The 14,791-nt window shown below is 34.6% G+C and overlaps 1 protein-coding gene across 1 annotated transcript; it reads right to left on the bottom strand.

The window, feature by feature from the left end:
* Positions 1-728: 728 nt before the first annotated feature.
* On the bottom strand, positions 729-13,786 carry LOC134234401 (receptor-type tyrosine-protein phosphatase alpha-like). The gene is made up of 24 exons (XM_062716465.1): positions 13,465-13,786; positions 12,923-13,144; positions 12,122-12,370; positions 11,638-11,775; positions 11,115-11,252; positions 10,907-11,017; positions 10,392-10,551; positions 10,108-10,259; positions 9,614-9,855; positions 8,009-8,096; positions 7,776-7,846; positions 7,631-7,667; positions 5,103-5,200; positions 4,826-4,954; positions 4,561-4,706; positions 4,255-4,390; positions 3,983-4,132; positions 2,998-3,097; positions 2,812-2,885; positions 2,595-2,726; positions 2,046-2,168; positions 1,787-1,947; positions 1,211-1,346; positions 729-921 (listed from the first exon to the last, which is right to left on the bottom strand). The coding sequence occupies exons 1-24, from the start codon at positions 13,511-13,513 to the stop codon at positions 832-834; spliced, it is 3,132 nt and encodes a 1,043-aa protein (XP_062572449.1). The 5' UTR covers positions 13,514-13,786; the 3' UTR covers positions 729-831.
* Between the last annotated feature and the right edge of the window lie 1,005 nt (positions 13,787-14,791).

Raw genomic sequence — 14,791 nt, 5'->3', positions numbered from 1 at the left:
CTCAAAATTCAAAACAGTGTGTGAATGTTATACAATGTACAGTGTCAAAATAAATAAAATAGAAATTACAAAAATTATACATAAATTGATATGTTTCATTTAAAATGTCCTGGTTAGCACTAATCTCTTATGGTAAAGATAAAATTTCAGTATTTATGAATCTCATGTATTTATTAGAACTGTGTATCTGTATGTATATCTGGTCCAGTTTATTTTTAATTACAAGTTTAATTTCTACACAGTCTGCTCAGATCCGGTTTGTTTAATAATGGTTTATCGCTAGCATAGGCTGTAAATACATAACTTTTCGTGTTTTTCTGTTCTTATTCTGAATTTCTTTATCTAAAAATCAACATGTATGTAGAATTTATCTTCACTAATGATAACTTACATTTTTTAGACCTTAAGAATATAATACGTGTTGACAGATAATTATAACAGACACCAATTATATATTGATCCTTGCATTCTTCACATAGTCTCTGCAATTTTTCAGTTTGTTAGATTCTCGGGAAACCGGCCACCCCTCTAGTCCGGCCATTTTATTCAGTCCGGCAGCTGGCCTGTTTAGAGAAGTTTTACTGTATTGGATTGTAGAAATTATACAGATGACATGGCTTACCGAAAATGTTAATGAAAATACAGAGCATGATGTGAAACGCAGTATGTTCCCATAAATGTGCAATGTTTTTCCCGGTGACAATGTACTTAATGCATTAGTTGTACAGTCCCATGTTAATTGATGTCTGTAATAACTTAGTAGATTGTAAATGCACTATATATCACAAATGGCTTGGATGAGCTGTATCTGGTTAACTGAATGCTATATTTTTATCCTTCCCATGGAAGCTCGACATTTTCATAAGGCCCTCCACTACAAATGTAGTTCTGTACAACTCGGTAGCAATACTGGTATTCCTCCTGAAATATAAAAAACAAGAATAAGGTAATCTTTAATAAGACATACCATAGATTCCATATATCACAAATTGACACGTAGACATCAAAGTGAGAGGTCAGTAAATAATTCAATGAGACCTTTACATATACTTCAGATATATTTTTTAAAATAAAAAAAGTACATGTACATACATTTTCATTTGCAAATAGTGTTTCTGGTAAAATTTCAAGAGATAAATTTTGTTGCACATTGGAATCTACAAAACTTGTCAAAAAGCATGTATTGTACAGTAATGACAATGGTACTTACAAAGGATGGAATAAGTTCGGGTCTCCTGACACGCATATGTCTGACGATATTAAACATGTCTACCTCATCATCAAACGTTAACTGTTCTACCGAGTTATAACCCGCACAGAACACGCCGCACCAACTCACTCCATCCCTGGAAAACAAATATTACATTTATAGAAGAAAGATCAGGACACAAAATGAAACTTCAGATGCCATTAGATTATTTCCATGGGCGAAATACCAAACTAAAAGCTGTAGCATGCTTTGAAAAAAAGGGTGTCAGGACTTGTATTCTTACAGTTTAACTTTTGTACGTCTGTTGACTTATTTTGTTTTAATATATGTGTAAAATTACACACAAAAAGTTATGAAAACTTGCAAGAGTATTGTTTGCCTTTAAGCCCTTTATCGTTGGTCTTTCATTTTCAAGGAGACATGTGAAATGCCCCCCCCCCCTTCTATGATTATTACTGGAAATCTTGATGTTTTCCTTTTTCTATTATCTTTAATCGTATTTATCTTGTATTTAGCATCTTAAACCTCCTTAAAAGTCAAAGGATCCTGCAAACAGGAATAGTGTTATAGACTTACACAGACACAATTAAAATAGGTCCGTCCGTATTACGGGTTTTCCGCCAATCATGGACGTGTTCGATCATTTTAACCATCATCTTTGGAGATGTAGGGTATGCGTTATTGACATTCCAGTTCAAAAACTCGAAAATTTTAACTTCATCAACTTCTTGGCTATCCTACAAGATATAAGGTTATATCGGTGAATTTAAATTATACGAACTTTCATAACCTTTGAAGGAAACAAAATAATGGAGATGAGACTTTCTACTTCTACCTGAACGTTGAATTTCGCTGTGGATTCTACTATCTCTTCGTTACCAGCGAAACTTATAGCTCTCCTGACAAAGAAGGGATCAAATTCCACAGTTTCTTCTGTGGACGGCAACCAATGAGAAAACTAGAGAAAAGGACGAAAATGTTAATAATGTATGTTTGAAAAGAAATAGGGTACTGGGATTCATTATTGCTAGGGTCGAACCCCAAAGAGAAACATGCTATTTTTTGAAAATAATTTTTGGCGGGGTATTTTTCCTCAGAAAATTGTGATGTGACTTAAATTTATTAACATCTTGCAAATAAATTTATTAACATAATCAATAATAAGAACTCTGCTCTAAATGCCTAATTCACAAATTACATGTACATGTATGCTTTTTATATATCTGAAGCTATATAGACATTCTTTACGCTTTTTTTCACCCATCTCCTTTGACAGCAATGGTTTTTCAACTTTAATTAAAGCAATACTTGTCATTTATTTCTGCGAGAGTTATCTCTCTTAAATGAACCTTAAAAAGTGTTTAAAATTCGATGAAATACGCACCTCTGGAAGGCCAGATGATCCCATAAGAACTATAGCACCTACATTATGGTCATGAACTAACCGCCAGATGTCTCCAACATTGTGTGATAATGGCGAACAGGTAATGATGAGCGCGTTTGATTCAGTATGTGACTGTAAATAAAAGGAGAAAATAGAACTATGGAAATCTTTTCTTTGAACAGACAAGGGGGAAAAATTGGTAACGCAATATACTCACTGACTGGAACACTGCGTTAATGTAGTCGTTCCTTCCAACGACAGGGGTAGTTAAGAAGACCCTATAGTCATCAACTTTTAGGGGAAAATGAAAACGAAAGTGAGTGTTTGATTAAAAAAAGAAATACATGTAATACAGTGTAATAAAAAAAATTAACATTAATAATTTCTTCCATAGTAAATATACCCGGCATGGCCTCCTCCTCTCTGTTTCTGGTTTTATTGATGGCCTTTAGTGCCGCTTTGTACCGCGATTCCGGGTAGGACGGCTTCATGGATTCAATTTCCTTAAAAAAAAAAAAAAAGCATGAAATTGATAAGAAGATGGGGGTTAAGGCCGGCAGAATGCCTATATATAGATATTAAGAAATCACATTTGATATGTAAATTGAGTATTTCAATTTACTTCTCATTATTGAAATTTATGAAATTATGATTTTCTTAAATCTCTTAAAAAATTTCATTTATGAAAATATTAGATGGTATACGTGGGATTCGAACCCCCACGGCCAGCAATAAAATACCGAAGTATCATATTGCTTTGAGACTACCGCGCTAACCACTATGCTACATGGTTCATGATGATTAGGGGCATTTAAATCATGTTAGTGATATGACCCTTGACTTAATGGACTTGAAGTATTTCTCGGAAAGATGCGAATGTTTTGTCATGAAAGTGTACTTTTAAGGTATAGTGGGTCTTCGCTTCATTTTTTTGTAAACCCAAAAATATTTATTTTATTGCAAACTTCTAGGATTATCTTTCAAAAAAATGGAGCGAAGACCCACTCATATTGAAAAATTTTGTTAAAGTATGAAATAATGATCGATCGTTTTCGTTCTTTTAAGTCTGTGTATGCTTTTTCATAGGGAAATATTTTCAGTCTTTGTGAGATTTTTGTAAATTGTAGAGATTTTACATTCAAATTGACAATTTTTAAAAATTAATATGACTATATTTTGTGTGGTGATGAAATATGAAATAAAATTTGGTTATAATTGTGATTAAAATTTTCACCTCTTATCTGTCGCGCCATATGGCATTCTGCCCGTCTTATCCCCCCCCCCCCCCCATCTTCTTTTTAAAAAATTAATTTATATTTTGTGTGGTGGTAGTTTGAAAAACATGCTTTTGACGTCACGAAGTATTAGAATATATGATTTATACTCACATTGTATTCCAGCCTTAAGGGCGTTTCATTGGTTGGTTGGTCCTCACCGGTTAATTTTTTTAGTTCCTTGGCAAATTCTCGGTACGATAGTGCATGTTTTTTGTATCGGAAGGCTTCAAACAAAGCCTCATGTATAAATACATATTGACCCTAAAAAACAACAACAACAACAAAACATAAGTACCAGTGCTTGTAATAATTTATTTTTGCAACAATGAATACGAGAATTCTTATTCGAACAGTCACTTATTAAAGCATTCTTTTAAAATCACCTCTGTTTGGACCATATTCATTCTACAGGTCCTCATCTTTTTAATGTATTCAAACACGTTAACTTTTCCTGTTTTTCTTCCATTTTCAAGCAATGAATCTAAAGCTAAAAAGGTCCCCGTACGACCTACCCCCGCACTGCAGTTAAAAAAAAACATTAGAACATTTAATTGTAAGAAAAAAAATGGGTTAATAAACTATGCTAGAATGTATTATTATTACAAATTTTAAAAAAATTCAAAGGTAACATTTAAATTTTTGAAGATATTTTAAAAAAAAATATGCTATGTTTAAAAGAATTCGCGCACCTGCAATGAACAAGCATCTTGCCCGCCATTCTACTTTTCTCTTTTCGAACATGCGCCTGGAATGTGACGAGACTTAGTGCTTCCGGGGATCCGTGGTCCGGCCATTCCCGGAAGTGGAACTGTACTATTGTTCTTTCTTCCTTGGTCTTTGTACAAATATTACAAGGAGTACATGTTATATTGTAATACATTTTACATATGAAAATAAATTAAAACTTGAATCCTATAGTACGCGTCTTTAATATACTTCTGTATATGACAATACCTTTCTATTGAGGACAGACCAGTACCGAACACAATAAAACGAGTAGTCTTTTCTGTTTTGTTGTCTGATGACGAATTTTCCAGCATGACAATTCTTATCACCGTCTGGCCAATACTGGTAGCATTTTTCCTGAAATATAAATATGAAGAATTATTCATTGGTTATAGGGTAAAAATGAAAAATGTATTTTTTAATGGGCCGATAGCTTAACCCCCCCCCCCCCCCAAGCCTGGTATGATAATTTTGCCATTGTCATTTTTTTTCAATACATACGAACCTTTCCGTTCTCAAAAAGGTTAGCCAGGGCCACCACAATGCAGACATCTTCCTCCCAAATCATTAACCAGTGGTCCGCCATCGTATTGATCTTAGGACCTGAATATACGGAATATCAAAATTAATTTTCTAGATGCAGATTTTGGAGAGAGAGAGAGAGAGAGAGAGAAGGGATAGAATGTTATGTAACTATTATATATATAAAGATCAAATTTGGTATTTACGGTATAGATTTAGCTGACGGATCATACATTTCAGGGACGTAGCAATCGGGGGGGCCAGGGGGGGGGGGGCTAACCCCCCCCCACTTTTTTTGCCAACAATACTATTACTATTGAAAATGTTCATTGAAAGGCTGGTTGGACCCCCACCCCCCTTTATACAAAGTAAAGTAATATGAAGGAAATATAGTATTGTAAGCTTAAAAAATGGATATCGAAAGAAATTGGTAGTGAAAAAGTGAAAAAAAGTTTGCCTCTACCCCCCCCCCCCCCAACACACACACACACACACACACACACACACACACGAAATAGGATTTCCCCTTTTCGACTTTGTGCAATTTTCCCTTTTTTTTTTTTTTTTTTTTTTTTTTTTTTTTTTGCTTATCTACGAAAGCCTATTAGGATCAATCTAGAGAGAAAAAAAAATTAAAAGGTGTCATAACGCCTTTTGAAAAGGCGTTATAACGCCTTTCTAAAAGGCGTTATTACGCCTTTCTAAAAGGCGTTGTTACGCCTTTCCAAAAGACGTTATTACGCCTTTCCATTCTAGAACGCGTTATTACGCCTTTCCAAAAGGCGTTATTACGCCTTTCTAAAAGGCGTTGTTACGCCTTTCCAAAGGGCGTTATTACGCCTTTCTAAAAGGGGTTATTACGCCTTCCTAAAAGGCGTTATTACGCCTTTCTAAAAGGCGTTATTACGCCTTTCTAAAAAGCGTTATTATGCCTTTCTAAAAGGCGTTATTATGCCTTTCCAAAAAAGTTATTATGCCTTTTGAATAACCATTATTTTGCATTTAACAGGCCCGTGCTTTTTAAACCCCCCCCCCCCACCACACACACACACACTTCACTGGCCAAATTCGTGGGGGAAATACTCGGTAAAAATTTATTTAAATGCAATAATTTGTCACAGTTTTACATACTGCAACAAAATGTTCAGGAACCAAGAAACCAATAGTTAATTATAATATTTAAACTGTAGCAAGACTTTTCCTCAAAAGTGTGTATGTTTGGAGGGGGTTTACCCCATTCGCACTCGTATTACTGGCCTACATGAAAAGGAAAAGGAAAAGGCGTTATCTTTTGTTAATAAATATAGAAAGATTTAATTAAAACCATCTTTATTTATGCAATTCTCTATATTCCTGCACATCTCACTGACAACTGTTTGCATTCGTATTAAGAGAAGGCAACACTCTTCTTGTGAAGATCTAGAATATAGGCAGACTTATCTTGGAGCTTTGCTTGCCATGTACAGTGTATTAAAATTTATGTCATTTGAAGATATTTTTCTCTCTTCTTGGAAAAAAGCAGCAACTCTTTGCATGAGTATAATGAGCAATTGAAATCAATGACCCTTGGTAGAGGTGTGTCTGGTATGAAAGAAGGACTTAGTTGGTTCAACATTGAAAATATATGACGCATTTAAAAATCTTTTTTCCTGGAAATCTAATTGCTATCTGTTTAAATTATTTTTTGAGAAATTAGTCCTATATCTAATTGTGAAATTCATGTCCCAAAGGTACGATTTCTGCATACACACGCCCCCCCCCCCCCCTCGGTTGGACTAAATATGTTTAGTTATGTATTGAAAGTAAAAGGCGTAATAACGCCTTTTGGAAAGGCGTAATAATGCCTTTCTAAAAGGCGTAATAACGCTTTTTAGGAAGGCGTAATAACGCCTTTTGGAAAGTCATAATAACGCCTTTTGGAAAGGCGTAATAACGCCTTTTACAAAGGCGTAATAACGCTTTTTAGGAAGGCGTAATAACGCCTTTTGGAAAGTCATAATAACGCCTTTTGGACAGGCGTAATAACGCCTTCTAGAATGGAAAGGCGTAATAACGCCTTTTAGAAAGGCGTTATAACGCCTTTTAAAAAGGCGTAATAACGTCTTTTGGAATGGAAAGGCGTAATAACGCCTTTTCAAAAAGCGTTATAATGCCTTTTTTCGCGTTATTACGCCTTTTCGAAAGGCGTTATAACGCCTTTTAAATTTTTTTTCTCTCTAGTTTGATCCTAATAGGCTTTCGTACTTATGAACCTTTTAAGGTAAGTAAAAATAAAACTTCAGTGGCTGCCCCCCCCCCCCCCCCCCCCCCCCCCACTTTTAAAATCGATGCTACGGTCCTGCATTTATACATTATTGTAATTTGAACTAAATCAGAAAAAAAAATCTGCTTAATCCTAACCATGGGTAATAAAAGTTTGTACAAGAGAAAAAAAAAATATTAGAATTATTATATATAAAAGCTTGCATATATTAAACAATTCAGTGATCTGATTTTGTTTTTCGTTCATACCCTGAGAGGCGATGAAGGCGCCTTTTTCTTCCACACCCTACAAATTAAACATTTACTTGTAAGAAAAATGCAAAAAACGCAAGTACTTTCAATTTTGAAAACATGATTTTTTTAAGGTGTGTACTTTATATTATTTTGTCCTTACGTCAATAAAGTTGGCGTTTATGTAGTCCGATTTCCCATCGTCTTTCTTTAATTTTACTCGGCTGTGGTCATCTATAAAAATTAACAACAAAAATTTCAATCGATTATATACTATACGTACCTCAGTTGAATAATTTAAGAAAGGACAAAATACAGCCATTCAATTTTCTTTATTCTCATTTTTTGGTAAAAATTTATTGTTAACATTTGAATACCCGTTATGTATTAACTTACACGCATAAAGAGACTTGAATCTGTTTTTAGAACTATTCTCTGCCTTCTTTGCAATGTCACATTTGTCATGTAGTCCATATCTCAGTTGCTAATTAAAAAAAAGTATTTCATCAAATAAATTAGAAATATGTCCATAGGACATGAATGCCCCGCCGAGGGTATATTAGTAAAGCAACATGAAAATTTGTATTAGTGTATGAAATTTGATCAGAATATCTTGAATAGTGATGCAGCTGAATTGCTTACATGAGTATGTATCAGCATATGAAGTTTGACATAATATTCATTTGAGTGAGGTCAAGGTCAAAGGAAATGCAGAGGTAAAAAACTGTTGATGCAGTTGAAAAGCTCTCATTAGTATGCATCAGCATATGAAGTTGAAAAAATATTATAAATGGTCACAAATTGATAAAAGTGAGGTCAAGGTGAAAAGAAAGGTCAAGGTAAAAAATGTTGATACATTTGAAGTACTTACATCAATATGCATCAGCTTATGAAGTTTGACACTAATTTAGGAAAAGTGAGGTCAATGTCAAAGCAAAGGTCAAGGTAAAAAATGTATCTCTAATCAATGTGTATCAACATATAAAGTTTGATAAAAATATCTAGAAAGATTTCTTTAATTAAAACTGACTTGAACACAATTTGATAAAAGTGAGGTCAAGGTCAAATAAAAGGTCAAGGTCAAAAAAGTTTATGCAGTTGAATTGCTTGCATCAGTATGTATCAGCTTATGAAGTTTGAAACTAATTTAGGAAAAGTGAGGTCAATGTCAAAGCAAAGGTCAAGGTAAAAAATGTATCTCTAATCAATGTGTATCAACATATAATGTTTGATAAAAATATCTAGAATGATTTCTTTAATTAAAACTGACTTAACACAATTTGATAAAAGTGAGGTCAAGGTCAAATAAAAGGTCATGTCAAAAATGCTGATGCACTTGAATTTCTTACTTCAGTATGTATCAGCATATGAAGTTTGACACTGATTTTAAGAAAAGTGAGGTCCAGGTCAAAGGAAAGGTCAAGGTAAAAAATGTTTATGCAGTTGCATATCTCTCATCAATATGCATCAACATAATTATGAGGTTTGATAAAAATGTCTAGAAAGATTTCTTTAATTAAATCTGACTTAAACACAATTTGATAAAAGTGAGGTCAAGGTCAAATAAAAGGTCAAGGTCAAAAAAGTTTATGCAGTTGAATTGCTTGCATCAGTATGTATCAGCATATGAAGTTTGACACTGATTTAGGAAAAAAGAGGTCAAAGTCAAGGTCAAAAATGTTGATGCAGTTGAATTGCTCTCATCAGTATATAACAGTGTATGAAGTTTGATAAAAATCTTGAATGGTATGTTTAAAACTGAGCTAAACGCTAATTTAAGATAAGTGAGGTCAATATTAAAGGAAAGGTAAAGGTAAAAAAATGTTGATGCATTTGCAATGGTTATAACTAAATCTCTACAAGTCCAAATTACTGAATGCCAGAAAAGACAATGTCGTCGTTTCTAAGAATAAAACCCCTTAAATATTTAAACAATATTCTATGCTAAAAAAATGATAAAGCAGATAAAAAACAAACAACCAAAAACAAAATATTGTTTACTTTGAATTGATCTTTGAGTGGTCTATTATTGTCTTTGGCGTTTTCTGACACCACGTACGCTAGCTCTGAGATGGGGATTTCGTGTATCATCGTGTTCTCGTACGGAGCGCTAGCTTTTGGATTTGACGGTCTAGGCGGTTTTTCAATTGTGTTTGTTTTCGTTTCCTCATCGGTCACACCCTCTTCTAGTGTTATTATAGGAACTTTATCAATTCCTACATTAATGTAGACATTTTCCTTGCCTTAAAATGATAAAAAAATATTTTGAGGGTTAATAAATTACTTTCAATGTGTAATCAAACCTTCAATATCTCGAGGTTGAAAAGATGAAAAAACTATCCGAGTATTTTTTTCGAAAAGATTATATAAAAACCTGGGCTACCAACTCAATGCGACAACAATCGCAACTTCTCTGGCCTTTCCAACTAGCGGAAAAAAGGAAAGACCCGAAATGATGCGATTGAATTAGAAAGCTCTGTTATGCTTTCATTTACCTCTTGCGTGTTCTCTGGTGGGAGGCGTGATTTCGGTGGAAACATTTCGTATATACTGCCCCCTTCTCATCATCTTTGTCATTCTGCTGATGCTTTTTCGACTTTTTTTCCTCAAATACTGGGATCCACTCTGCGTTTTTTCGCTTAGATATCTACAAAAAATATGTTTATGTCCATAAATTCTATATCTTTAGTCTAGTAAGACATGAACGTCAGGATAAAATCCGAATCAAAGAGATATAGGAAATATAACCATACAAAAAACAAAATGTATGTATACGTACGCTGCCACTCTGTTTTTACATTCTTTAGCGGCTCCGAGGTTGTGTCTATTTCTCCAGCCCACACAGCCCAGGACAATGACGATGACCAGGAAGAGGGGGATCAGTATCCCCGCCACGGTACCGTCAAACACCGGGTCTCCGGGCCCCCTCACCTGCATCCCTACAGCGTATAAAAAAGAAAATTTAATATGTTATATACAGTTACATCTGCTGGCTCTTGACTGATGTTCTGTCGCGGGCAGCATTTTTTCTTGAACATGTATACATGTTTGACTGTACTTGAAAATCGTCGTCAATTGAAAAATATTTTCAAATTTTCTTACCAATGGAAACACTACTTACATAAAATTGAAACGTTTCTTTAAAAAAAAAATGATGGACGTCTTTTTGGGGGATGGGTGGGTGGGTGGGTGGGGTGGGGTTGGGGGTAATAAAGTTTCTTCCAGATATGTAAAGAGATAAGTAAAAAGTATTCTCTTATACTTTTTTTTTAATTAAGAGGTTAAATACGTTACCAAGTGACCGTGACCCCGGACATTCTCCTGTCATGGCGTGACAAGTTCGGTTTTCTGGACATGGCCTACATCTCAGTGCACAACCGACTCCATAAAATCCCCATGTACAACCTTAAAAAAACCTATGCATTTCAATTTTTGTACAAAAAATATATGTAATGTCTAAGGACTAACGTTAAAATACAGGCCCCTGACGATGTGGACTTACTCTGGTTGCAGTACGGGGAGGAGTACCCAGGTCTGCAGCCCGTGGGACAGCGTCCACTTAGGGGCTCGCAGGGCATCCCCTGTCCACAGGCACCACAACGAACACTACATCCTGGACCGTAGTATCCCAGTGGACAATCTGAGGAAAACATTCACAGTTTTATGTACTGAAAATCTTATTTACTCATTTAAGGTTAAGTGACCCTCTGATAAGAGAGACAACTCTCTCTCTATCTCCCCACCCTCCCCACTCTCTCTCTCTACAGAATCAGAATTATTTTTATTAAAATTATCGAGTTTTCTGCTTTTTGCGCCCCTTCATTGATATACTGATATTGTACTCCCGCACCTTTTCAACAATAAATTAAATTTCTTTTAAAAAATAATGTATATTAGCAAAATTTCATATGAGAGAACAGATGGATAATGACCCTTCAAAAGATTTATTAAGCTAAAATTTATAATGTAAATGTATAAGAAACTGAAAAGAATTCTTGATATTTCATTGATTTATTTTTGCTTACTTTCATTACAAAGACTCCCCGTGTATCCAGCAGAACACCCTTTGTAACAACTTCCAGTGTCAGGGTCACACGTGCCCTCCTGGCAGTTTACGGGACAGCTGAGCTGACAAGAGATTCCATACAACCCCCGGGGACAGCCTTAAAGAAAGAAGTATTTGATTTATGTTATATTTTTTCGCTATTTGTTTTTAAATAGTTTACTTATCAAATAATAAACGTAAACTTTCTCTCCATAACAAGACTTTCAGGTAAAAAGAAAGAGTTAATGTTAGATTTCGCTTCAATCTAATTACTAGCAAAAAAAAGAAAGAAAGTAATTATTTGTGAATTATTCACTGGTATGTTAAACAATGTCAAAAAAATTATTTATACCGGTAAATTATTTCTATCATTATTAAATTCATTACAAATATATATACTGGTATCCTAATATAATCTTCGAACACTCCTTTATTCTGGAACTCTACCATATAAAAGTACTCACCAATGACCTCAACCTCGCAGAGTTCCAGTATCGCCGAGTTGCTGTAGCCCGGGGGTAAGGGACGGACCGTTCTGTTGTTGTAGACAGTCACATAGTCCCCAACAAGAGGCTCCGGAAGGTTTATACGGATGTTGGAGTTTGGAATATATGGCCCTTTATCGTAAAACGCGAACGGATGGACAAAGAACTGCGAATCTGCTAACGATCCAGTGGAAACGTACACCGAGATCCCTGCTATACGACTTTCAACTGTAAATGTTTATAACAATGAGATAAAAATGGTATGTTCAACAATTATATGTTGTATTTTAAACAAAAAAAAAGGGGGGGGGTTTGGAGAACAAAAAAAGACAGTGAAAGGTACTTAAAATGTAGGGAAAATGTAAAAATGGGATAAGACAGAAAATAGTTCTTCAATTTTCAACAAGAGGTCACCTATGTAGAAACCAAGTTTCTCTGGTTTTGACCACTTTGGACCCTTTTTGAATTGCAACTCTTTTGATTTTCAAAGACGTCATGTTACTGTATCATTGATAAATTATGAATTTTACAATATTGGTAAAAAGTTATTGTCTTCGTGGAAGTGCTTCGCCAGGTAGAGGTACGAGTACACGAATTCTTTAAAGATAAAATGGTTTTTAAAGTAGTCCACTATTAACCATTCTTTTAAAAAGTTTATTAGACAGCTAATTGTTTTTTTTTAAATAATGGAAACAAGTTTATCCGCTAAATGCCAATGCGTGGAGAATTTCATTCGGATTAAGAGGGGGGGATAGTGGAATTTAATTAAAATTTCCTTACAGGTAGGTCTGGAGACAATGTTTATGGATTTGACGGTGGAAGCTCCGGATAGACGAACTCGCCACCAGGTGCTAGGGTAGTTCCCCGTGGAGTCCGTCAACGTGCAGTGTCCGGCGAAGATGTTCGTGTCGTTATTTCCGTCCACAGCGTTAGACGAGCCGGCGTCGATTATAGAACGGGAGATTGATGTCATCGTCGTCGGTCTGTTCAACGCCAAATTTACTGAAATGTGAAAATGTCACGGGAATTACGAGTCACATACAAATTTCAACTTTTTAAATTCATTATTTTTGACTTTGATTTTAAAATATGAATTTATTTATATTTGTCTAGACGTCAACGTTTATGGTTACATAGAGTTAGACTATGAACAGGTACTGATCAGGATAAAAGTTCACTATGTGTGACTAAATCATGACTATGCCACAAATCTAAACAAGCAAGGGTTATGAAATTTCACTTTTATCAAAACACTGAAAAATACCCAATTCCGCGATTTCTCGCCCCTTTTTTTTTTACCCCCACCCACCCCTGAAACATACCTGTTGATAAAACAGTAGGTAGGTACACCAAACACAATAGTATCAACATTATCTCTCATCTTATACTCTCTACTGTGTATAAGAGATATGACGGATAAAGTCCTTAAGTAAAATGTCGCCATTTCCTGCCTGGGGTGATCTCTCATTTCCGATTTGAGATGAAGACAATAATGTTAGATCATCAGATCGTGAGGTGACCACTGAGTCAGTTGGACCCCGTTATGTCGCTGCTGAAACTTTTTTTCTCCACTCTGGATTGGGTCACTAGTATACGGTGCATGGAACAATAATTAACGCTCGGTACTAAGTCTTAAGTAGTTTGTTATGAGTAAGTTTTTTTAAACATTCTCTTCACATTTCCCATGATTTTTTTTTCATTTATATTTAAGTTAATGACTGTTTGGGCAGACAAAAGTCTTAGTCAACTAATAATCTTATGAGAGTTTCTTTTTTTTTTTTCAGTGAAATACTAAGATTGAAGATCCACGGCGAAGCCAGGAAAGGAGATGGGAATACAGAAAATACATTTAAATATTTGTTTTAAAATGTTTTAAAATATATCAACTACTATTAAGAAAAATACAAGACATACGTGTAGTGTCGACCTATTTTAAAAATACTGATCCATCTTTGTACTGCATTCTACTTAAAACACACTTAAGGTCATATGCAACGTAGTAGTTTGAACTTTATTGGGTTCTTATATCGAAGAGTTCCACTAAATGGATGTGTGCAGATTTTAATGTCTTTATATGGATTTGTACACTTCTTCTAAAACAAATTTTGATGAAAAAAAATCAGGAAATAATGTTTTGTAATTTTTATATATTTTTCTTTGAATAATGCAAAAATTTTCATAATTTGATATCTTCCAAAAAACCCCGGTACTGCAATTTTTTTATCTATGAACATCTTTTCATTTTATAATCTTAAATTAAGAATATCTTGAAAAATTATCAGTAGGTAAGGTACCTTGCGTATGTCCTTAACATTGCATTCTAATTACAGTAGAACACGCTTATATCGAACTGACGCTAATGGATATTACAGATTACGCTTAAAACGATGCGAAATCATATGTCCTTGATTCGTTATAGGCAATGCTTATTACATGATATGTGATGAGAAGTATTTGTGGTGTTAAATTCCTATTCATATGAGAAAGAGAATAATGGTGAGCTTTTATTCATTAAAATAAATTGGAAAAATACTGATAAGACGTTCAATTGGCGTGATAAATGCACTTTTAAAGGATACAGTTGTCCAATTCTTTGGGGAAAAAAATTGTTGAAAATTGGGGAACTTTTGCTTAAAGACAAAACACTTG

Source organism: Saccostrea cucullata, unplaced genomic scaffold, assembly GCF_032062105.1.
Source record: "Saccostrea cucullata isolate Sc308-1 unplaced genomic scaffold, CSIRO_AGI_Scuc_v1 ctg18, whole genome shotgun sequence".
NCBI lineage: Eukaryota > Metazoa > Mollusca > Bivalvia > Ostreida > Ostreidae > Saccostrea > Saccostrea cuccullata.
The sequence above is the reverse complement of the archived record's forward strand: the minus strand, read 5'-3'. Positions and strand labels throughout refer to the sequence as shown.

Excerpts from the sequence above, each read along its gene's own strand:
- LOC134234401 (XM_062716465.1), bottom strand. The coding sequence starts at position 13,513 with ATGTTGATACTATTGTGTTTGGTGTACCTACCTACTGTTTTATCAACA. Across the intron at positions 4,707-4,825 it reads GGTCTGTCCTCAATAGAAAG|ACCAAGGAAGAAAGAACAAT; the intron begins GTATTGTCATAT and ends ATTTGTACAAAG. Across the intron at positions 4,391-4,560 it reads AAGATGCTTGTTCATTGCAG|TGCGGGGGTAGGTCGTACGG; the intron begins GTGCGCGAATTC and ends TTTTAACTGCAG.